Below are 26,179 nucleotides of genomic sequence, written 5' to 3'. Positions count from 1 at the left end.
TCAAGATACAAAACTGAGGTGCATGTCTATATACTAACAACTATCTGAAAAACAAATTAAAACAATCCCATTTACAATAGCATCAAAAAGAATACGACAATTAGGAATAAACTTAAGCAAGGAAATTAAAACTATAAAACATTGCTGAAAGAGATAGAAAACAACACAAATAAGTGGAAAGACATCCCGTATTCATGGATTGGAAGATTTAGTACTCTTAAAAAATGTCCATACCCCAAAGCAATCTACAAGTTCAATGCAATCTCTATCAAAATCCCAATGGCATTTTTTAAAGAAATAGAAAACAAAAAACCCTAAAATTCAAATGAAACCACAAAGGATCCCAAATAACCAAAATAATCTTGAGAAAGAAGAACAAAGCCAGAGATAAAACACTTCTTGATTTCAAAATACATTACAAAGCTACAGTAATTAAGACAGTAGGATACTGGCATAATGACAGACATATAGATCAATGGAACAGAATAGAGAGCCCAGAAGTAAACCCACAAATATATAGTCAACTGATGTTCAACAAGGATGCCAAGAATTAACAATGGAGAAAGGATAGTCTCTTCAACCAATGGTGTTGGGAAAACTGGATATCCACAAGCAAAAGAATGAAATTGGACCCTTATCGTACACCATATACAAAAATCAACTCAAAATGGACTCAGGACTTAAATATAACACAAGAAACTCCTAGAAGAAAAGGGAAAAAGCTTCATGACATTGGTCTTGGCAATGATTTCTTGGATATTACACCAAAAGCACAAGCAACAAAAGCAAAAACAGACAATAGGAACTACATCAAACCAAAAAGCTTCTGCTCTGCCAAGAAAGCAATCAAGAGTGAAAAGGCAACCTATGGAAAGGGAGAACATATTTGCAAACCATATATCTGATAAGGATTTAATATCCAAAATACATGAGGAACTCCTACAACTTCCTAGCACAAAACCAAATAACCCAATTAAAAAATGAGCAAAGAACTTGAACAGACATTTCTCCAAAGAAGATATACATATGACCAACAGGTATATGAAAAGATGCTTGACATCACTATCAAGGATATGCAAATAAAAATCACAATGAGACCTCACCTCACACCTGACAACTATCAAAAAACAAAAGATAACAAGTGTTGGCAAGGATGTGGAGAAATTGGAACCCTTGTACATAACTGGTGTACCTCTTACATTGAACACATAGGCAAAGTCATCAACAAAATACCAGCAAATTGAATCCAGCAACATCCCATGACCAAGTGGAATTTATACCAAGAATGCAAAGTTGGATAAATATCCAAAAAAATCAATTCATGTAATATATCACATCAATAGAACAGAGGACAAAACCCACATAGTTATCACAATAGACACAAAAAAGGCATCTGACAAAACTCAACACATCTCCATGATAAAAACACTCAAGGAACTGGGAGTAGAAGGGAACTTCCTCAACCTGATAAAAGGCATCTATAAAAACTCCACAGCTAACATCCTACATAATAGTGAAAGACTGAATGCTTTCCCCCTAAGATCAAGAACAAGACAAAGATGCAGCTCTCGTCACTTTTATTCAACATTGTACTGGAGATTCTTCCTAGGGTAATCAGGCAAGAAAATGAAATAAAAGGCAAGACAGATTGGAGAGGAAAAAATAAAACTATCTATTTGAATATCACATGATCTTGTGTACGGAAAATCCTAAAGAATCCACTTAAAATCTATTAAACAAATTCAGCAAGGTTCCAGGATATAAGAACAATATACAAAAAGCCATTGTATTCCCATATGGTAGTAATTAAAAAAAGCCTGAAAATGAAATTAGAAAACAATTCCATTTCCAATAACATAAAAACGAATACTTGGTAATAAATTCAACAAAAGAAGTACAAAACTAAAAATTAAAGAAGACCTACATGAAGACTTACCATCATTAAGATGGCAATAGTCTCCAAAATGATGTACAGGTTAAACAAAATTATTATCAAAATTTCAGCTACCGGGGCCAGCCTGGTGGTACAGTGGTTAAGTTTGCATGTTCTACTTCGGTGGCTTGGGGTTCGCCAGTTTGGATCCCAGGTGCGGACATGGTACCACTTGGCAAGCCATGCTGTGGCAGGCATCCCATTTATAAAGTAGAGGAAGATGGGCACAGATGTCAGCTCAGGACCAGTCTTCCTCAGCAAAAAAAGAGGAGGAATGGCAGCAGATGTTAGCTCAGGGCTAATCTTCCTCAAAAACAACAAAAAAAATTTCAGCTCCCTTTTTTGTAGAAATTCACAGGCTGATCCTAAAATTCACATGGAAATGCAAAGGATCAGGAATAGACAAAACAACCTTGAGAAGAAAAGTTAGAAGACTCATACATCCTAATTTCAAAACTTACTGCAAAGCTACAGTAATCAAGACAATGTGGTATTGGCATACACACAGTTATATAGATAAATGGAATAGAACTGACTCCAGAAAGAAACCAAAATGTCTATGGCCGAAAGATTTTTGACAAGGATGCTAAGACAAACTTTTCAACAAAATGTGCTGGAACAACTAGATATTCACGTGCAAAAGAATAAATTTGGATCCCCATCTCACAACCATGGACAAAATTTAACTCGTAGATCTAACACCTAAAGGTAAGAACTAAAACTATAAAACTCTTAGAAGAAAACAGGCATAATTCTATGTGACCTTGCATTAATGGTTTCTTTTTTTTTTCAACATATGAAAAATCAATGTAACACACCATATTAACAGAAGGAAGGAAAAAACACATGACCATCTCAATTATGGAGAAAAAACATCTGACACAATTCAAAATCCTTTTATGATAAAAACATTCAACAAACTAGGAATAAAAGGGAACTACCCTAACATAATAAAAGCTATATATGAAAAACCCAAAGCTGACATCATGCTCAATGGTCAAAGAATAAAAGCTTTTCCTCTAAGATCAGGAACAAAGAAAGGATGCCCTCTCTCATCATTTCTATTCAATATAGTACTAGAAGTCCAAGGCAAAGCAATTGGGTAAGAAAAAGAAATAAAAGGCATGAAAATTGGAAGTGAAGAAGTAAAATTCTCTGTTTGAAAATAAAATGATATTATATACAGAAAACCCTAAAGATTCCACACAAAAAGCTACTTGCACTAATAAATTCAGTAAAGTAGCAAGATATAAAAAATCAGTTGCATTTCTATATAGAAATAATCAAGAATCTCACCAGGAAATTAAGAAAACAATCACATTTACAAATAGCATCAAAAACAATAAGACACTTAGGAACTAACCAATTGGGTAAAAGAATTATAACACTGAAAACTACAAAACATTGCTGAAAGAAATTAAAGATGACACAAATAAATGGAAAGACATCCTGTGTTTATGGACTGGAAGTCTTAATATTGTTAAGATGTCAATACTACCCAAAGCAATATACAGATTCAATGCAACTCGTATCAAAATCCCAATAATATTTCTTGCAGAAATAGAAAATGCATCCTAACATTCATATGGAATCTAAAGGGACCCTGAACAGCCAAAACAATCTTAAAAAAGAGGAATAAAGTTGGAGGACTCACATTTCCTGATTTCAAAATTTAGTACAAAGCTACAGTAATCACAATAGTGTGGTACTGACATAAAGACAGACATATAGACTTATTTTATTGGAACAGAATAGACAGCCCAGAAATAAACTCTTATATATATGTTAGAATGATTTCTAACAAGGGTGCCAAGACCATTTAATCGAGAAAGGACAGTCTTTCAACAAATGGTGCTGGGAAAATTAGCTATCCACTCACAAAAGAATAAAGCTGGACCCTTACCTAACACCACTCATAAAAATTAAAAATGGATCACAGACTAAAACTATAAAACTCTTAGAGGAATTTTTAGGGCAAAAGCTTCACCACGTTCGATTTGGCAATGATTTCTTGTCTATGACACCAAAGGCACAGGCAACAAAAGAAAAAATAGATAAATTAGACTTCATGAAAATTAAAAACTTTTGTGCAAAGGACATTATCAACAAAGAGAAAAGGAAATCTACAGAATGGGAAAAAATACTTGCAAATCATTCAGTTAAGGTATTAAGATCCAGAATACACAGAAAACTCCTCAGACTCAACAACAACAAAACAAAGAACTTGATTAAAAAATGGACAAAGGATTGAATGGACATTTCTCCAAAGAAGAATGGCCAACAAGTACATGAAAAGATACTCAACACCACTAATCATTAAGGAAATGCAAATCAAAACCACAATGAGATACTACCTCACACCAATTAGGATGGCTACTAACAAAAAAGAACCCAGAAAATAACAAATCCTGCCAAAGATGTGGAGAAATTGGAAATCTTGTGCACTGCAGGTAGGACTGTAAAACATACAGCTGCTATGAGAAACCGTATGGCGGTTCCTCAAAAATTTATAAATAGAATCACCATATGACCCAGCAATTCCACTTTTTGGTATACACCCAAAACAATTGAAAGCAGAGTCTCGAAGAGGTATTTGTATACCCATGTTCACAGCAGTATTATTCACAATAGCTAAAATGTGGAAGCAATAAGTGTCCATCAGTGGACGAATGGATGAGCAAAATGTGGTATATACGTACACTAGAATATTACTCAGCCCTAAAAGGAAGGAAATTCTGACATGTTTCACAACGTGGATGAACCTTAAGGACATTATGCCAAATGAAATAAGCCAGCCACAAAAAGATGATTCCACTTATATGAGGTACCTAGAGTAGTCAAAATCAGAGACAAAAAGTAGAATGGTGGTCAGGGTTAGAGGGAACAGGGAGTTACTGTTTAATAGGTACAGTTTCAATTTTGCAAGATGAAAAGAGTTCTGGGGATGGATGGTGATGATGACTGCACAAAGATATGAATGTACTTAATACCACTGAATCATACACTTAAAAATGGTTATAATGGTAAATTTAATGTTACGTGTATTATATTACAATTAAAAAAAAAAAAGGCAATGCCACTTGCTCTCTTGGGTTACTTGCTCTCAGGGAAGCAGGCTGCCAGTTTGTGAGACCTAAGCAGCTCTATAAAGAGGTCTATGTGGAAAACATCTGAAGCCGCCTGCCAAGAGCTAGCACCAACCTGCCAACCACATGAGTGAGAGACCTTAAAGGCTGATCCTCCAGGCCCAGTCAAGCCTTTAGATAACTGCAGCCCAGCCAGCATCTTGACTGCAACCTCATGAGACCCAGAGTCAGAACCATCCAGCTAAGCCACTTCTGAATTTCCAACAGAAACTACACAAGATAAAAAATATTTGCAGTTTTAAGCAGCTAAATAGCTAAATTTTGGGATAATTAATAGATAATTAGTATAATATTAAAACCATTGGATGAAAAGTTATTGGAAAATAGGATATTTATATGATCTCAAAATATTACCCCACATTTTACTTACTAAGGGAAAAGTACACCATTATAATGGAGAGATCTGACAGTATCACCTTAACCAAGTAAATAAATTTACCAACACCATTAGTGTCACAACCTGCCATCATTGTGCCTCCCAATATAATGAAAAAAACAAGTACTATCAATATCACATAGACTAGTATTCTCGCCCCAAAAATGTTTAACCTGAATTTAACAATGAGGAAATAATAATATCTAAAACTCATGACACTCCACAAGTCAAGTGCCTTGATTTCTTTTTTAAAAAATTAACATATTGGGGGCCAGCCCGGTGGCGCAGCGGTTATATGCGCACGTTCCACTTTGGCGGCCCGTGGTTCGCCTGTTTGGATCCCAGATGCGGACATGGCACTGCTTAGCAAACCATGCTGTGGCGGGCATCCCACATATAAAGTAGAGGAGGATGGGCACGGATATTAGCTCAGGGCCAGTCTTCCTCAGAAAAAAGAGGAGGATTGGTAGCAGTTAGCTAAGGGCTAATCTTCCTCAAAAAAAAAAAAAAAAAATTAACATACTGAAAAACTAAAAAGGCAAGAGGACTGCTCTAGATCAAGACACTAAACAGACATAACAACAAAATACGTGAATGTTGACTGGATCCTAGATCTGGGGACAAAACCAAAAAAAGACTTTTAGAGACAAAAGGGAAAATCTGAATGTGAATATTAGTTGATATAGGATTACGGTTAATTTTCTTAGAAGTGATAAGACATATTATTGTGGTTATATAGGAAAATATCCTTTATCATGGGAGAAGCAATGCAAAAGTGTTTAGGGGTAAAATATCATGATGACTGCAACTTACTTTCTCATAGTTCAGCAAAATTAAAAGTATATCTATCTGGAGAGAGAAAGTAAATGTGACAAGATGTTAAACTTAACTGAAGTGCTTACAAGAGTTCACTATACTATTCTTTTAACTTTTCTGTAGATTTGATCTTTTTCAAAATAAAAAACTGGTTTAAAAAAAGAATACTGTAGGCTATCACAACGAGATGCCATGACATTACTATTAGAGTGGCTAAACAAGAAAATACTGACAGTACCAAGGGCTGACAAGAACGCAAAGCACCCTTACATATTACTGGTTGGATGCAAAATAATACAGGCAATCTGGAGAACATTTTGCCCATTTCTTATAAAGTTCAACACATTACCATATGACCCAAAAAGCCCATTCCTAGGTATTTGCCTTAGAGCAGAGGTTCTCAGTTCCAGAGGCTATTTTTCCTCTAGTACATTGTTTTTAGAACTAGGGGAGTGGGGTGCTGCTGTTATTTAGTGGGTAGAAACCAGGTATGCTGCTAAACATCCTACAATGCACAGGACAGCCCTCCACAACAAAGAATTATCCAGCCAAACATGTCATAGTGCCAAGATTGAGAAACCCTGCCTAGAGAAATAAAATCAATTGTCCACATAAAATCTGTACAGAAATGTTCATAGCGGATCCATTCATAATTGCCAAAAACGTGAAACAACTCAATGTCCTTCAACAGATAAATCAATAAACTGTGGTACATTCATACACTGGAATACTACTCAGCAATAAAAAGAATCGAACTACTGATACATGCAACAACTTGGATGAATCTCAAAGGCATCATGCTGAGTGAAACCCAGTCTCAAAAGGTTACATATGTATTATTCCATTTACGTGACAGTCTCCAAAAGACAAACCTATACGGATGGAGAACAAATCAGTGGCTGCCAGGGTTTAAGAATGAAGGGTGGGTATAACTAAATAACACAGTACAAGGGAGGATTTTGGTGTGATGGAATTGTTCTGTATCCTCATTATGCTGTTAATTACAAGAACCTATACACGTGTTAAAATTCATACAACTGTAGATCAAAAAGAAAGCCAATTTTACCATATGATGATTTTTTAAAAGTAATATTTAAAATACTTAAATACTTATTTTATAATATTTATTTTAAAATACTTAAATATTACTTTTAAAAATATTTAAATATTACTTAAATATTATATTATAAATACAAAATATTTAAAATATATTTAAAATATTACTTTTTAAAAAAAGGCTACAAATCCTGTGTACTGGGTTGAATAGTGTCTCCCCCAAAATTTACGTCCACTTGGAACCTCAGAATGTGACCTTGTTTGTTCTTATAGGTCTCTACAACGTAATCAAGTTAAGATGAAGTCATCCTAAATTAGGGCGGACCCTGATTCAATGACTGGTGCCCCTATAAGAGGAAGAAAATTTGAACATAGAGACATGCACAGAGTAAAAATGATGTGGCGACATACAGGGAGAACACCATGTGAAGATGGAGGCAGAGACTGGAGAGATGTGTACATAAGCCAAGGAATGCCAAGGACTGCTGGCAACCATCAGAAGGTAGAGAGAAGCACTGAACAGATTCTCCCTCTGAGAGGTTCCACCCTGATAGCACCTTATTTTTGGCCTTTTGGACTTCTATACTGTGAGAGAATTAAATTCTGTTGTTTTACACCACCCAGTGTGTGGTGATTTGTTACAGCAGTCCTAGGAAACCAATACCCCCTATGATTCTATTTATATGACATTCTAGAAAAGCCAAAACTATTGGGACAGAAAACATATGAGTGCTTCCTAGGGGATGGGGTTGGGCAGAAATAAATGACTACAAACAAAGGAGCACAAGTAAAGACTGCAAGCGTTTGTCAAAATTCAAAGACCTGTCTACCTGAAAAGGAAGAATTTTAGTATGCGTTAAGTTACATCTCAATAAACCTGATTCCAGAAAAGGAAAAAGAGTATTCCCAATGTGAATGACACACACACACACACAAAAAAGTGCTATTAATCTAGTTTCTACAATAACAAGAAAAAAATTGACTTTAGACCTCCTATGTATCTTGGGGAGATCTCTCCAGGACCCATTCTTCCTTTCTAGCACTTCCCTTCTACCTCCATATCTCACTGCTAGATTAACCCATCTTTTCTAATTTCCCTTTCATTTTATAATCTATCTTTCACCTCCTCTACCTCCTCCTAAGACTCAATTTTTAAAGACAATTTCAACTTCGCCTCTGTCTACAGCTTTAAAATTTGTAAGATACAGGGGCCGCCCCCGTGGCTGAGTGGTTGAGTTGGTGCGCTCTGCTTCGGTGGCCCAGGGTTTTGCTGGTTCGGATCCTGGGTGCGGACATGGCACCGCTCATCGGGCTATGCTGGGATGGCGTCCCGCATGCCAGCTGGAGGGACTCACAACCAAAAGTGTACAACTATGTACCAGAGGGCTTTGGGAGAAAAAGGAAAAATAAAATCTTTAAAAATAAATAAATTAAATAAAATAACATTTGTAAGATACAGAGATGGAGATGGATGCTTCTGCATGAATTTCCTATGAAAAATAAGTGACTTTTTACATGATTTTTAAAAAAGCTTTCACAATCAAGTACAGTGCTGTGGAGTCTCTATCTTCATCTAGTAAACCGTTATGGCTTGAACCAATGAAGATATCAGTTTTAATCTAAGATCAAGTACAACATTAAAATAATCTATTACCTATTACTGTCAGAAAGAAAATTAAAATGCAGTCAATTCTCAACACTTTTATATCACTCATTTTGAATAAAGTTTACTATCACACTAGAAAAATGTGACACTGTCCAATGTAGAAAGAAGGTGCTAAAACATTGCCAGAGGTAAAAACTAACCTTAACATCTTCTTGAAAGGCAGTGGAAAGACACAGACGATTTCACGAAATTATTTCAGTAACATCTTGCCCCATAATCAATAAACAGGCAAACTACATTTCCAGTCTATTTTAAAATATGTATCCTATTTATATACAAATTATTAAAGTCACAATATTACGAAATTTGCTTATTTTATTTTCAGAAATTACATATCCAATATAATCAGTTATTTTTATAGGTCATATCTATGTTGACCTAGAAAACTTTTCAATAATTTAATATAGGTCTATATTTTCTTAAAAGTCACCAAAGACATTTCAGAAAACACACAAAACCGATAAGGAGAAAACTGCTTGTTGAAGCAGACAGTACAGAGTTCAAAGAGCTAAAGTACACAGTGGTATTCAGAGAACTAAAATCTAATGAAGCTGAACTCTCAAACAGCCTTACTAAAATACAGAAGCATATATGGTAACTGTAAATACAATAAAAATAAAAAGGAGCAGTCTCCTTTGGATAGGGCCACTCAGCCATGTTTCCAAATCACTATTCAAGTGAAAGAGCTCTGTATCAGGGATCTGCGTTGAAAAATCTGTATTCATTCATCAGCCACTACGGTGAGGAACGGACTTCGGCCTCAATCCATTTGGAAGTGAAAGTCAGAGTTGGTAATGGTTCTCATGTATGCCACGCTACCCAGCTAGGTTGAAAACTAGATCCTGTTCCCTAGGGCCACAGTAGCTCAGACTAATTAGAAGGAACAACGTTTAGATCTCATTCTCCACTAATTATAGCAAGAGAGCTGACCTTGGTGTATGGGGTGCTGAAGGTACTGTCAAAGGGGACAAGAGTTCTTTGGGTTGGGTAGAAGGTAAATACTCACTTCCATAACTTAATTTCTCAACAAAAAAAGAGGGAATGAACTCATACTCACTTATGATGGGGAAAAGTTGCTTTTCTATTTACTGGAGAAAGTTACCTTAACAGGAAGGTAGGATGTGAACCACCCTCTTTCCCCTATAACAATGACATCTTGATTTTGAACATCATGGAACAATCTCAGATCACTCCAAACTCTTCTTCTATTTTCCAACCAAATATATCAGCATGGATTCTAAAGCACATGCATAAAAAGACAATTACCGGGGCTGGCCCTGCAGCCGAGTTGTTAAGTTCGCGGGCTCCACTGCAGGCGGCCCAGTGTTTCATTGGTTTGAATCCTGGGCGTGGAGATGGCACTGCTCATCAAGCCACACTGAGGCAGCGTCCCACATGCCACAACTAGAAGGACCCACAACAAAGAATATACAACTATGTACTGGGGGCCTTTTGGGAGAAAAGGGAAAAAAATAAAATCTTTAAAAAAAAAAAAAAAGAATTACCTTACTCAAAGAGAAAAACAGGAAGGTACAACTTTCAAGGTTCAATAGTATGAAAACAGTTTAAGGAAACTGGCAACAGAATCAAACTTTTAGCATTCGTTTGCTGGTTTGAACTCTGTACCCAGTATTCCAGAAGGCAATTTCTTCCCTGTTCTCTCAAACAGCTTTCTGACAAACATTTTAATATTAACTAGTATTACAAGCAGCTTCCTGGCTTTGACTGACTATTTACTGCTGGAGTTTAAAGGATCTGAGATGCCACAATAAATATAACTACTGTTGTGCTACTATAAATATTACTCTCTTTTGAAAACAATGCTTGTGTGAAATTATACAACCTAATTATATATAAAGCTGAATTTCCTAGCTCCTAAGAAACTCTTGTTTCTGTTTTTTGTTTTCATTATGAGGAAATTAGCCCTGAGCTAACATCTGCCGCCAATCCTCCTCTTTTTGCTGAGGAAGACTGGCCCTGAGCTAACATCCGTGCCCATCTTCCTCCACTTTTTATATGTGGGATGCCTGCCACAGCATGGCTTGCCAAGTGGTGCCACATCTGCACCTGGGATCCGAACCAGCGAACCCCGGGCAGCAGACGTGGAATGTGCGCACTTAACTGCTGTGCCACCAGGCCAGCCCCAAAACTCTTGTTTCTGATCACCTCTTAATATCCATGAATTCTCAAAATATAAGACCCTGATAGCCACCATCCCCATCATTCCAGCAAACCTTTTTTAGATTATTTGTTAACAACTATCAAGTAAACTAGATGTCAATACTAACAAGTTACTGAGTAATATGTATGCATACTTTATAAACAAATTCATGCATTTTTATTAAAAGAAGTAAAAGTATTGTTATTCAGATTGTACAAAAACCGAGAAAAAAAAATCACAAAGAGAGAATCATTTACACCCAAAAGCCCTAAATACTGGGCGGAGGGAAGAAGGGAAAAGACAAATTACCACTTACCCATTAGGAAACAAATAGGATCAGAAAGCAGAGCCAATTCTACACTCCAATTTGGGTCTGCGGATTTTCACCTTAGTTTTCTATTCCAGGACTACCTCCTCCACTTTGACTGAATTTGAAAAGGACCTGAATAAAAATATTATTTCAAAGAAGGCAAAATACCACACACACCTTATTGGTTCTCACAGGTAAACAAATGGAAATCCAGGAAAGTTAAATGGTTTGCCCAATTAGGCAAATATTTCTCAGATATGACACCAAAAGTACCATCCATAAAAGAAAGAATTGAAAAATTAAGCCTCATCAAAATTAGGAACCTCTACTCCTCAAAAGACACTATTAAGAAAATGAAAAGACAAGCAAAAGGCTGGGAGAATATATTTGTAAAATGCCTATCCAACAAAGGACTCATATCTAGAATTTACAAAGAACTCTTACAACTTGATTATATGATAAATGACCCAATCAAAATGGATTGTCCAAGGTCAGAAGAGCAGATAGGCTAAAAATTGAGCTCTCTAGGGCCGGCTCCATGGCTGTGTGGTTAAGTTCACGCGTTCCGCTGCGGTGGCCCAGGGTTCAGATCCTGGGCGCGGACACGGCACCGCTCATCAGGCCACCTTGAGGCGGCGTCCCACATCCCACAACTAGAAGGACGTGCAACTAGGATATACAACTGTGTACAGGGGGGATTTGGGGAGATAAAGCAGAAAAAAAAAAAAAGATTGGCAACAGTTGTTAGCCCAGGTGCCACTCTTTAAAAAAAAAAAACAAAACTGAGCTCTCTAGCCTTGCTCAATGTTAATTTCATGATTTAAAACCATGGTTCTATAAAGGAGCCAAAAAAAATAACAGAGAAACAAACAAACAAAAAATACTTATATCATTGCTGTACTTGAACTAATTCAGTTTGGTCCTTTTCAAAATTATTAAACTATATATTGAAAGCCAGCCCTGATGGCCTAGTGGTTAAAGTTCAGCACTCACCACTTTGGCAGCCCAGGTTCATTTCCCAGTCACAGAACCATACTACCCATCTGTCAGTTGCCATGCTGTGGTAGCAGCTTACATAGAAGAACTAGAATGACTTACAACTAGGATATACAACCATGCACTGGGGCTTTGGGGAGGGGGAAAAAAAAGGAAGATTGGCAACAGATGTTAGCTTAGGGTGAATCTCTCCCTGTGTGTGTGTATATACACATATATATACACATTCATAAAAAATATACATATTTTTTAGAATTTATATATATTTTATATATATATATCTAGGATCACTCCCAACCCCCTCTTGACAAAAACAAAAAACCCTAATGAGTACCACAGACTCAAAATAAGAAATTCCAAATCATCACATAATAAAATCAAGTTAAGAAGTGAATCACTGAAATGATTAAAACAAATTTTTTTCCCTTCAGAATTACTAAAGGTAAAACCCTTGTTTGGATACCTCAGGCTAACTTGTATTTTCTTAGGCAAACAGTAACAAGTCCTCTAAGAGAAGAATCAAATTTCTTTCAATGAGATCTTATATTTTCCTTCTCTAAAGTGAAATTTAAAGGACACAGGGACTTCTTTGCCTAAAAGCTTAATCATCTATAAATGTTTACCTCATCAAGTAAATGGTTAAAAGAGAAGAATGGAGAAATTCAAAACTAGAGAAAAATGTAATGATGGTCCTGCCCTGACCAACCTTCACCTTTCCAGAAAGCACTACTTTTAAGCTTTTATCATCAAACATTTACTGAGGGACTATATATTGCAGAGAATGGTTCTAGCTGCTTTGTCAACAATAGATAAAGGAGGAGGAATAGCAGTAGACCCAGAAGCAGAAAACACATGGGCAGCAGCCTACAAAATAATTAGGACGCCAAAAAACCAAACAATCCAATTAAAAAATGGGCAAAGTACTTGAACAGACATTTCTCCAAAGAAGATATACAAATTGCCAAAAAGCACATGAAAAGATGCTCAATATCACTAATCATTAGAGAAATGTAAATCAAAATCACAATGATACCACTTTACCATGAGGATAACTTTTTTTTTTTTTAAAGATTGGCACCTGGGCTAACAATTGTTGCCAATCTTCCTTTTTTCTTTTTTTTTTTTTAAGGATTGGCACCTGGGCTAACAACTGTTGCCAATCTATTTTTTTTTGCTTTTTTCAGCTTTATCTCCCCAAACTCCCCCTGTACACAGATGTATATCTTAGTTGCCGGTCCTTCTAGTTGTGGGATGTGGGACGCCACCTCAACGTGGCCTGACAAGCGGTGCCATGTCTGCGCCCAGGATCCAAACCCTGGGCCGCTGCAGTGGAGCACATGAACTTAACCACTTGGCCACGGAGCCGGCCCCAGGATAACTCTTATTAAAAAATAAAAATAACAAATGTTGGCATAGGTGTGGAAAATTGGAACTCTTGTGCACCGCTGGTGGGAACACAAAATGGTATAACTACTGTGGAAAATAGTATGGTGGATCCTCAAAACGTTAAACATAGCATTATCACATGATCCAGCAATTCCACTTCTGGTAATATACCTAAAAGAACGTAAAGAAGGGACTTGAACAGATATTTGTACACCCATGTTCACAATATCCAAAAGGTGGAAATAACCCAAAATCTGTCTATTAACAGACGAATGGATAAACAAAATGCAGTAGATACATAAAATGGAATACTGTTCAGCCTTAAAAAGGAATGAAATTCTGACACATGCTACAACATGAACTTTGAAGACATTATGCTAAGAGAAATAAGCCAGACAATAAGAACAAATATTGTATGATTCTGCTTACATAAGGTGCCCAGAATAGTCGAATTCCACACAGAGACTGAAAGCAGTATAGTGGTTACTAGGGTCTAGGGGAGGAGGAATGGTGAGTTACTGTTTAATGGTTACAGAGTTTCAGTTTGGGATGATGAAAAAGCTCTGGAGATGCACAGTGGTGATGACTGCACAATGCGAATGTACTTAATGCCACTGAACTGAATGCTTAAAAATGGTTAAAATGGTAAATTTTCTGTTATGCATATTTTCCCACAATAAGAAACAAACAAACAAAAAATAATCAGGGGGCCAGCCCAATGGCGCAGCGGTTAAGTGCACACGTTCTACATCGGTGGCCCACCGGTTCGGATCCTGGGTGCAGACGTGGCACCACTTGGCACGCCATGCTATGGTAGGCATCCCACATACAAAATAGAGGAAGAGGGGCATGGATGTTAGCTCAGGGCCAGTCTTCCTCAGCGAAAAGAGGAGGATTGGCAGCAGTTAGCTCAGGGCTAATCTTACTCAAAAAAACAAAAAAAAAATCAGGACAGGTAAGTTCATCATTTTCTGTCCCTCAGAGATGAAAACATCAATTTATATAGTAAAATCAACTTAACAGGGAAGACTGAACATATGTGCTCCCTCTCTACTCCCTCCTGAAACCCCAGCAAAATGAAATTAAGGAATAAAAAAGCATAAAAAAGACAAGGGAAAGGAAATGACAGCAGATAAATATCAGCAACATTCTGGACAATGAAAAGCAGTAGTAGCTATGTTCTGAACATTTCAACATATATATAGAATATAGTTGTTTTTAATTAAGACCTATAGTAAATATCTTTCCTCCAAAAAATTCACTAACAGAAAAAGATAATCTGGGATTTCCCTTTAACTACTGACTTTCCATGGAAGCAAATGCAACTAATCCCTCTCCCGTTTTCCTTTCTTTCCCACTTCCAAATCAGATCTATAATTAAATGAACCTCCTGAAAATCCCTTTTAATTTTCAGAACAAATGAACTCCCAAAACTAGGTTAGACCATGCTTCAAAAGTAAAAAAAAAAAAAAAGTAAATCCCTACTCTATTAAATGAGATTTAGATTTAGCTCACTTTGACCCTATTACTGCTTCTCTGTGACAGCAGCAATTTTGTGTACTTTTCAGAGGCTCAGTTCAGTATTCTCATTCATCAATGAGGGAAATGTTGCTCTATCTCAAATATTCTTAATACTCAGGCTATATCTAACATACTATTCAGCTTGCTTAAAAAGACTACTTACAACAATTACATTTTGCATTTTAGCCAACAATAAGGAATAATTTCCCTGTGTATGTCAAGAAAATTTTCACGAGAAAGTATAAACAGAACCAAAGGCTTGGTGAAAATAAAATCTTAAAAATCACTTTCTCAGGATATACACAATAAACACATTCCATTTTTCTACAACGTTTATCAGTTTCTTTAAAAATGCTGAATCATGAATTAATTATTGTGTCAAGTTTCTGCGGCAAAATTCTACATCTTCTCCATTATCAAACCCTTTCTCAGTGCTTCCAAACCTCGGCAAATACAAAAATTCCATGTATAAACCAAAGTCTAATGAAACTTATCAGAGGTTAACTGACATCACCAAAAATTTGAAACTAGAAATGTGATAAGCTGTTGAACTACTGTGATTCTTCCTTTTCTTTCTATTCTGCTTGTGCAAGCTGGAAAATCATAAGACTATGTATGTCATCCATCATTAAGGAGGGTGCTGGGGCTGAGTGATGAAGTAAGATCCAAAACATAAACAAAAGAGGGATAACCTGTAGACATAGTATTACCCTCACATAATCCAGTTTTTACAAAAGAACAGAGAAAAAGCTGTCAAAATTGGCCCTCTTTATTTAATGCAGGGTCCCATTGTCACAGAGTGACCCATATACAAGCTTTTGTCTCTTATATAAGCTTTTCCCCCCTTCCTTTCCATTCCCACTACCCCTCCCTAGCCTGGTCTCCCTGCCTTCAGACCCTACCAACCCTAATAAATATCGTAGACCTCAATATTATCAAATAAATTTTCATAACATACCATTTCATCCTGTCGAAAATAGGACTTAAGGTTATCCCAAAATAAGGCTGGTCTCTTAACTTTTCCAAACTTTCTCCTATTACCAAGCCCTCTTCAGACTAATCTAAACAACTAATCTATTCACTGCACTTCCACATCTCAAGCCATTCCTGCCTCTGCACCTTTGCCCATTCTGAATTCCAGTCTTAAATAACTTCCCTCCTCCTCTCTGCCATAATAATTACTCGGCATACCCCTCATTAAGACCTAGACTTCTTTGAGGTATTGTTCGAACTGTTTTAAATCTTTATGTGGGTAAGAACTTTCTTCCCGGAGGACAGGGAACGTGGGTTATGCCGCCAAGAGTCAAGCCCCAGATCAGAGGTTGCAAAGTGGCAACCCACAAGGCAAATTCTGCCCACAGTGGTGATTCGTTTGGCCCATAGTGTTTATATTATGAATTCATAAGTTGCCAACATTTAAAAATAAAGATTTCTCAAAAAATCTGGATTTTCAGCTTCTCTTTAGAAAAAAGTTAAGATGTTCAGGCCACACTCAGTTTATGCTCCCCCTAGATCAATAGTAAGCCAACACTAATTATTCTAAAATGGTGAATTTTACCTCAATTAAAAAAAAAAGTGAGCCAAAGCTGCTTAACAGCTGCCCCATTGGAGAGACATGAATTCTTTAGTTCACTTAAATCCCAATCTGATCTATCATTACTTTTTAAAATGTTCATCTAGCCCTTGTAGGCATTTGAATTTACAATGCTCTCCCAAGATAAACTTACTGAATGAATTAATGAATTCAGATGATAATTTTAAGACAGACAAGGCTGGTGGTAATGATAATGGCCACAACAATAACAATAATAGCAACTAACATCTCATGCTTATTGTGAGCCAACTACTGTTCAAGCAAAAATACATTATCTCATTTAATCCACACAACAACCCTATGGATATGCTATTACTATTACCAATTTACAGATGAGGAAACTGAGGCACAAAGAAGTTAAACAACTTGGCCAAGGTCAGAGTGCCACTCCATGGTACAGCCAAAATTCAAAATCGGACAACTTAACTCCAGTACACACTGTTAACCCCTACAATATGATTCCTTTAGACGAGCATCCCTTCCTCTGTGTCCAACTGAATTGATTCTCTGGAACAAAGAATCAAAAGACTAAATTTGAGAGCTCACTCTTTCTCTGTACAAATGACTAAGGACCAAATCAAAGTTTACCTAAATGCAGGCGGCATTTCTGGACTTTTTCCTTGTCTTAAAAGAAAAATTTGTCTCCAATTCACAGAGAAAAGGTTACGGAATCCAATTACAAAAATATTTTCTCAGAAAGCAAGTATGTTATTAGACATTTCTGGAGTGAGGTAAGCTTAATATGCAGATGAATTCTTAGTTTAAAACTACAAAGTGATGATACATACAAAACAACAACTTTTCTGGGTTAGACATGTATATCAATTAGGGTAAACAGTTTCCAGACTGAAAAAAACCTGTGAGTTTCTTGAAGGCAGGGACTGCTTTTTAGTCATGAATTCCTGCAATGCCTAGCACAGAGCAGCACTTAGCATATATTCAGTTATGTTAAAGGAACCAAGAAATCTGAAGTTAATATCTTAAATTGCAATGCAATCCTTATTATGGCATTTATCATCTTGCTTTTTACAATAATTACCAGTGAGTAAGTTTCTTTTCCTATCAAAAACACAAAATCCTTGAGGCAGGGGTTTTATATTAAGTAATCCTTGAGACCAACCGAAGCAAGGGCTCAATAAATGTTTGTTGAATATTACAAACTTAACATTTCTAAACTTAGGTTTCCTACAAGTCTCTCTACCAATGTTTAAAGTAGAACTTAAAGTGGCTTCTCATTTAGAAAGCACTGGATATTATGAAGTCCCATTATAAGATATTTCTGAGACAAGTCTTATATTGTATATCAACAAAGCCCTGAAAAATTAGTGAACCAGCACATGAAGCACAAAGTATAACCAAAGAGTGAGCTAGAAAGAACCTGAGAGATCATAATGTTTGATGCTTTCAATAGATAGGTGAGGAAATGGAGGCCCAGAGAGATTTAAGAAAATTGCCCAAGATCACAGAATTTAAGTAACTAGCAATACCAACGCTAGAACCCAGGTCTCCTGAACGCTGGCCCAGATTTCTTTCCACAAAGAACTTCTTTGTAAGCTCAGGATGAAGTGGACACTTTAAAATTTTTTAAAGATATTTGGTATGGAGAATGATCTTTCCCAGCACATAACTTTCTGTGAGGTATTACATCACCGTTAAAGAAATGAAAGCTGCCTTGTTCCTTTACTGCAGATAATTCCATCTCCTTTTCCCCTTCTTTATTTGCTCTACATATTTTTCATTTTCATGTCTTTCCTTTCATTATCTTCTGAGAATTCTTCTATCTCTTATCTACTTTCCTTCTTATCTACTTCCTTCCCAAGTATCTCTCACAAAGCACCCCACCATCTCCTTCCTTTCCCTCCATAATTATAAAAAAGAACAGATTAAGCACACTTCTGATTGCAGCACTGGCCTGGGACACCATAATAAGCAAATCATAGCCTGGTCTCTAAGCATTTATGGGGCAATTAGTTAATAAAAATATAAACTAAACGCAAAGAGTCACATAAACGAATGAATAATAAACCTGATGCTTACAGTGTAGACAAGAATCTAAGTATGGATGGGACATTTATGTGAAGGGAGGTGGTTAATGACAACGACAACAAATAGCTGCAAGATTAGGGTTAAGCAAATTAAGAGGACCACTCTCTTCCTATTCAGCTTTCTCACCTACCAATTCACCTGCTCTACTTCATTCACTCCCTATTCTCAATACTGCTTGACTTTTTCTATGCTCTATTCTTTTTTTCATGTTCAATAGTTTTCCTTTTCTCTCTCCTGATCTTTTTTTTTTGTTTTGGTTTTGTTTTGTTTGAGGACGATTAGCCCTGAGCTAACATCTGCTGCCAATTCTCCTCTTTTTTTTTGCTGAGGAAGACTGGCCCTGAGGTAACATTCATGCCCATCTTCCCCTACTTTATATGTGGGACGCCTGCCACAGCAAGACTTGCCAAGCGGTGCCATGTCCGCACCCGGGATCCGAACAGGCGAACCCTGGGCCGCCGAAGCAGAACATGCGAACTTAATCACTGCACCACTGGACTGGCCCCCTCTCCTGATCTTTTAAAGTGAATCTGTCCTGTCCTCATGTATTCCTTTTCAATGTTATTGCCAACTTCTCCCACCTTGTAGATCTAGATAATGTCTTGTGAATTCATTTTTTTCTAAAGATTTAATATGTATTATTTTATTTGATCCTCACAACAATGCCAGGGAGGCAGGTAGGAATCAATAAATCTATTTTAGAAATACATAAACTGAGTCTCGGCAGGATTAAATAATTTGTCAAAAGTCACAGTTTGTCAGTGGCAAAATCAAACCAGAAACCAGACCATTTCTTTCCAAGTTTTCTATTCTTTTTCCATTGCACCATGTTGCTTTCTTTTTAATTCCTACACTTTTTAGCCATACATATGCAAATGTGTGGACAAATATATAGAGATAAATTTTTATAAAAAAACAGCACAAGTGGGAAAAGTATGTGTATGTCTAAGGAAGCTATAAAAACAAAAAAGTCAAAGGACCCAAATTAAGAGCATAGTGTGGCTCACAGGCTAATCCTTGTAGAAGAGGTTTTGAGTTTCAGATCCAAGTGGAAACTACCTATTTCTTCAACCAACTGATGTAGCCAGCATCAACACTGCTCTCTCCCCACACCTCCCTACAACAGTTATACGACCAGGGCTCATCCTCTGCACCATTCTTGCCCCCAATCTCTCTCACAGGCAGGCCACCATACCTGAAGTTCTCACCGTTCGAGTCACTTCTTTGGGTTAAGGCGTTGTCTCCAGAAGGCCACTGTTAAATGCATGTTACCTGAGAGGGGAAGGAGGGTCCATTAACATATTACTCCTATGGTTAAATGCATCAGATTAGTGATGACCTTGGGAATCTGACAGCACAATGTCTTTTAAAAAGTTTCATGGGGGGGCCGGCCCCTTTGCTGAGTGGTTAAGTTCACGAGCTCCACTTCGGCAGCCCAGGGTTAGCAGGTCTGAATCCTGGGTGCAGACACGGCACTGCTCATTAAGCCATGCTGAGGCGGCATCCCTCATGCCACAACTAGAAGGACCCACAACTAGAAATACACAACTATGTACCAGAGGGCTTTGGAGAGAAAAAGGAAAAATAAAATCTTAAAAATAAATAAAAAGTTTCATGGGGATAGATTTTTTTGATGGGGCAGGCAGAATAAGAAGGTGAGTCAGGGGGAAAATGATTCATACATAGTATGGGGTGGTGCCCACCTGGGTATGATGGCTACATGGCAAAATGAGGATGCTCATATAACCCATACTCTGCTTTATGGGGTCACTGTAAGGACGGTCTCTACAACTTAGAAGCTCTTAGGGATAGGAAAAGAAAAAGCACACCAAGGATCTGAGTATAGTCAAAAGCAAAAGAGCTGAGCTGGCAACAGTTTTCCAAAGGCAGTGCACTACTAGACCAAAGGCGGAGTCTTCTAGTTAACTACTTCTGGTTGTGAGGCTGGTTTTCAACCCAACATTTTTAGCTGAGGGCCAACTCTCAACCAGAGAATGCTGCAATTCAATTCTGCAACCCTCCTTGCTGATTTATATTGACTCAAAGCCAGTACCATTTAGAGCCACAAAAATCAACATGCCTTTACTGAGCACATATTTTGAGCCCAGGATTTGGCTAGGTACTATAAATACATAAAAAATTAACTTTATATACTTTTGCCTTAACTCATATAAAGGAAACCAATCCCCAAAAACCAAAATTGAGAAAGGGTGAAGAACAAGAAAGGAAGTGAAAAAAAAACAGGTGACTATTTCCTATCAGTACTAACATAAATTTTTTAAGCCAGAATGAATACAACAAAACTCACTTACAGGCCAAAGTTCCTTGCTAAACTCTTGCCTAAGTAGTCAAGAGGCACAGGCTAGATATATCTTTTTTTTTCTTTTGATAAAATATCAAAAGCTCTTTAGTAGCACACATTCATCTTGGTACACTGGAGAATAACAGAGTAAGAGTTACAAAACTTGGTTCTAGTTCTACCTCTGATTCTTAACTGATTTTAGGTAAATTATTTAACTCGCTTAGGACTTTGTTTTAAAAAGAAAACTAAGAAGTTGGACTAGTCTTAGAATAGTATATACCTGGCACATATACCACCCACTAGATAACTGTATCCACAGCAGGCATCACTAATCAATCGTAAGCCACCTTCCCAGAGAACCCATATGACCAAAATCCTTCTCCCCACAGTAATTCTGGCAGCAGCTACTTCAAAGAAGAATTGGCCCATAAACCATATTCGCCACTGTGCACTAGATAATCTCTGCAATCTCTTCCAACTCAAAAATTCTAATACCAAGTTCCTGAGGGTGGGAGAAAAACTTCCAACCAGCTTAGATCAATGTTGATAGTCGTAAATTTCAGTCTACTCTCCAAATTTTCCTCCAAACTGCACCCAATCTGGTTCTTCTTAATTTTTCAAAGAAGCTAATGAACACACTGATACCATTAACATATATAACCTGGCAATATAATTCAGGTTTGCTACTAAGTTCTTTTGACAGACTGGCCCTAAAAAATCCTCCTCCAAAAATATGGTAACAATATTGCACTAGTAAAGAACTGAACCCAAACCCTTGATCATCCCCACAGCCTCTGTCCAAGGTGAAACCTTTTCACTTCTCATCTAGACCTCAGCAATAGCACCCTTTCACTCTTATCACTAGAGCAATCTTTCTAAAACACACATGTACTTATACCACTTCCCTGTTTAAAAATATGTATCTATTGCTAACAACATAAAACTCAAGCCTTTTAGCATTAACTTAGAAATGTTCATATAGTTGCTTCCTTTGACCCTTCTGGCCTCCTGTCTCATCTGCTCTCCCTCCCCATCCCACTTCCCTGCTCTCTAAACACTCTTTCTTCCACAAACCTATGCATTTATACACAGCATTAAGGCTTTTCCTTTGTCTGCCTTGTCCTTCCCTTTCCCCAACCGTATCACTCCTACTCATCATCTAAGACCCAACTGAGGTCCAGGGCAGACCCTGCCTCCATCTCTGGCCAACCCCCAGATAGAACTGGTCACTTCCGTTTCTGTCTCAAAGTTTTTTGAACTGTCCTGAGTATGTCCACAGTATTGTTTGCCTCAGTGGTTCCCAACACCATCAGAATTTCCTGAGGCATGTTTTAAAAATAAATTCTTCAGTGGCTGGCCAGGTGGTGTGGTGGTGAAGTCCCACTTCAGTGGCCAGGGATTCACAGGTTCAGATCTGGGCATGGACCTACATGCCATTCATCAAGCCATGCTGTGGCAGTGTCCCACATACAACACAGAGGAAGACTGGCATATCTTCCTTCTGAGATGTTAAGCTCGGCAAACAACCTTCCTCAAGCAAAAAGAGCAAGACTGACAACGAATGTTAGCTCAGGGCTAACCTTTCTCATCAATCAATCAATTCTTCAGGGCCAACCCAGGCATAATGAATCAATCTCAGGAGATGAGATCCTGGAATTTCTACTTTTAAAAAGCTTCCCTAGGGGCCGACCTGGTGGCCCAGCAGTTAAGTGCGCACGTTCAGCTTCTCGGTGTCCTGAGGTTCGCCAGCCAGGATCCCGGTGTGGACATGGTACCGCTTGGCATGCCATGCTGTGGTAGGCGTTCCACATATAAAGTGGAGGAAGATGGGTACCAATGCTAGCTCAGGGCCAGGCTTTCTCAGCAAAAAAGAGGACTGGCAGTAGTTAGTAGTTAGTTCAGGGCTACCCGTCAAAAAAAAAAAAAAAAAAAAGCTTCCCTAATTATTCTAATGGTCAAATTGGGGGACTATTGGTTTGTCTGTCTCTTCTAATAGGTGTAAAGATGTGTTTTTTAAAAGAATGTAGAAATGATTTACTCTAGAATACAGTGAAGAAGTATTCTGCACTTGCTTTTTATTTCATATCATAATCCTTGTTGCTCTGACTCATAGACTGAAAATGAAAGAATTCCTTTTGGACTCACACCCAAAAAACTTAAGTCACTGTTCAAAAAAGCAGTTGAATTTCCACCTTCATTTCTAAATCTTAAAAATGAAGTAATTGAACCCTGAGTAAACCTGTGAAAACACAGTGCGGGCTCTCAACAGAACTGCCACGAGAACTTCATTTCAGCTGAGAAACAAATCCCTTGCCGATTTTGAGAGCGGAAATACAGCGTCTTTACGAACTTCCTTAAAATCGAATTATATTAGGAATAGATGCGGGAGAACCCAGCTGAGTGCAATGGCTGGCTCCAGCGTCTCATTAATTTTCAAAGAAAAACCCCATTCTTTCTTTCTCACCCCTCACTCCCCCCAAAAAGTATACTGAAGCTGTAGAATAACGGCAGAAAATGTAACAAGATTAAGATACAAATGTAACCAGGAAAACAAGTTGTGTTGTTACTGGGGAATCGTGAATTTCAAGCAGTTTGCAAGTTTACCCGGTTACATCTCGGATGAACTTTAGGCCCAAAGTCTACTTCGGGCGCACAGTCTGTTTCTCTCTCTCTTTAACTCGCTGCCCAGAAATAATTCTGAAAACCTGTGGTCCCTACTAAGTTATGTCCTCATCATGTTTCGACCCTTAGAATACGTTCACAGCTACTTTTTTCTTTTCTCGGCTAAAGAAAAGGACACTCTCAGGAGGGAGGAGGAAAGTGACAGCTCCACGTCTGCAAAACTCCGCGCCGGCGGGGCCGCGGCGGCGGGAGCCGAGCAGGGCGCCCGGGCCGGGACCACCACGCTGGGGGACAATGGAGGGAGGAGGGGACTGGAAGAGGGCAGGGGAAGTAGCCGCTGTGCTGGGCCCCCATCGCAACTAGGGGTTCCAAAGTCTCGAGAAGGCCAGCCGGGCGGCAGGTGGGCCCAGCCGCCGCCCCTCACAAGGCCACGTCGCCCGCGCCGGCCTCTGCCGCCGGGCCCCGCGCGTAGGCCGGACCGGGCCGCGGCAGAGTGGCCCTCGGGCGGGGCGGAGGGGCGAGCGGCCGGACCCTGCCGGCTCCCACCGCGGCCCAGCCGTCCCACAACTCGGCGCTGGCGAGGTGAGGGCCTCCGGACGCCTCAGCCCGACAGTGGCCACTCGGCGCGTCCGGCCGTCCCAACCCCCGCCCAGCCGGGCCATCAGCCCGAGCTCCTCGCGCCCCCCACGGGAACCGGCTCTGAGGGGAGAGGGAGCACCCAAGGTTCTGAGGGCCCAGGCTCGCGCGCCGCACTCCTCCATCCCTCGTTCTCCTCGGACTCTCTTGTCCGAGAAACCCTCTCTCCCCAGAAACGCCCCCAGTCCGCCTGCGGATGTTTACCGGGACACGGGGCGGCGGCGACTCTTCAGTCCCTCGACTAAGATGGCAGCCGGTCCCGAGCCCCGACCACAAGCGACCGGAGCCAGTAGGCGGCCAACGCGCAGGCGCCTCCGCCTCGGGAGCTACCCGGACTCCAAGCCCCAGAAGCCTTCACGCACTAACCGGCCTCCAGCCCGAAGAGCCGGCAGAGGCTGGTGAGCGCAGATAACCCAGAGTTTCCTCGACCCCAAGTAGGAGGAGCTCTTGAATGGCTCCCAGCACTTCTAGGCGTTTTTTTTTTTTTTTAAACTCTCCCCGCCCCCCCCCGCCACACCCCAAGAACGTCTCAAGACTCTAGCTGTGGTTCCCAAACTCTAGCGTACATCAGAATCACCTGAAAGGCTTGTTAAAACTTAGACTGCTGGGCCCCAGCCCCAGAGTTTCTAATTTAGCCGATCTGGGATCTGGCATCTAATAATTCACATTTCTAACAAACTCTGGTGCGCTGCTGGTGGGGGATCACACTTTGAGAACCACTAGATTACAGCTTTGTCCTTAAGGAAGTGCACTCGGGAGTTACATTGATTGCGTTCAAATATGCCTTTTAACAGAGTGTGTTTAGGGATGATGCAAATAGCTACGCGTAATTGGTGCCATCATGGCAGGTGTTCAAAGTAGCTGATCAAGAAACTTCTTTAATCCTCACAACAAACTTATGAGGGAAGCGCCCTCATTATCCTCACTCTACAGATGCATAAACCAAGTCACAAGCTGGATAAGAACCCAGGCTGTCTGGCTTCAGAGTCCATCCTCCTAACTTCCTTCATGAGTTGTTTATGAGAATAAGTAGGCTGTGTAAGTAGACTTAGAGGAACAACTAAGTGCTTAGTAATTAGTGACCTTTGCCATTATTGTTTAGCCTGTTTCCTCCTAGTGAAAATAATGTTCTACTATCTAGAAAATCACTTACACTTTTAAAAGTACTTTCAGTTCCTCCATGTCAATGTTTCCTGCAACATGTCTTAGGGGAGCTTGTTAAAGATACAGATTCCTGGATACAGCTCTTGTTAAAGATACAGATACAGTATCCCGTATTCTTGGCTACAGATTCCTGGGTAGAGGAGCCCTACCCATTCAGATTCTCTAGGGAAGTAGTTCTCAAACTTTAGTGCCATCAGAATCACCTGGGGGATTTGTTAAACCTTAGATTGCTGAACCTCACCCCCAGAATTTCCGATTCTGTGGGTCTGAGATGGGGCCTAAGAATTTGCATTTTTAACCACAAACCACACTTGGAGAGTCACTCCTGTAGGGCAGTGTTTCTCAACCTTTTCTCTTTATTATCATTTCTCTAAGGAACATTTTTAGACGTTTTTTCTCTGATCATTCCACCCATGATATTTTAATATCACAAATATACTGTATATTT

General features: G+C 38.9%; 1 protein-coding gene across 7 annotated transcripts in view; it reads right to left on the bottom strand.

Annotated features, from left to right (window-relative positions):
* ITCH (itchy E3 ubiquitin protein ligase) overlaps positions 1-24,991 on the bottom strand; it is a 109,332-nt gene extending 84,341 nt beyond the window's left edge. Inside the window, exons 1-3 of one of the 7 annotated variants that reach the window (XM_005604580.4) lie at positions 24,772-24,893; positions 20,203-20,279; positions 11,471-11,596 (exon numbers count right to left, since the gene is read on the bottom strand). Coding sequence is in view for 1 of the 7 variants with exons in the window: in XM_070247364.1 (XP_070103465.1) it covers positions 10,260-10,325 (66 nt within the window). In the remaining 6 variants the exon portion in view is untranslated. Of the gene's footprint in view, positions 1-10,259; positions 10,473-11,470; positions 11,597-14,275; positions 14,335-20,202; positions 20,280-24,771 lie in introns of those variants that run through there. The other 6 variants (XM_070247365.1, XM_005604581.4, XM_001916721.6 and 3 more) reach the window with 6 other exon arrangements.
* Between the last annotated feature and the right edge of the window lie 1,188 nt (positions 24,992-26,179).

This window comes from Equus caballus, chromosome 22 (assembly GCF_041296265.1).
Source record: "Equus caballus isolate H_3958 breed thoroughbred chromosome 22, TB-T2T, whole genome shotgun sequence".
Lineage (NCBI taxonomy): Eukaryota > Metazoa > Chordata > Mammalia > Perissodactyla > Equidae > Equus > Equus caballus.
Note: the sequence above shows the minus strand (reverse complement) of the source record. Positions and strands in the feature narration are given on the sequence as shown.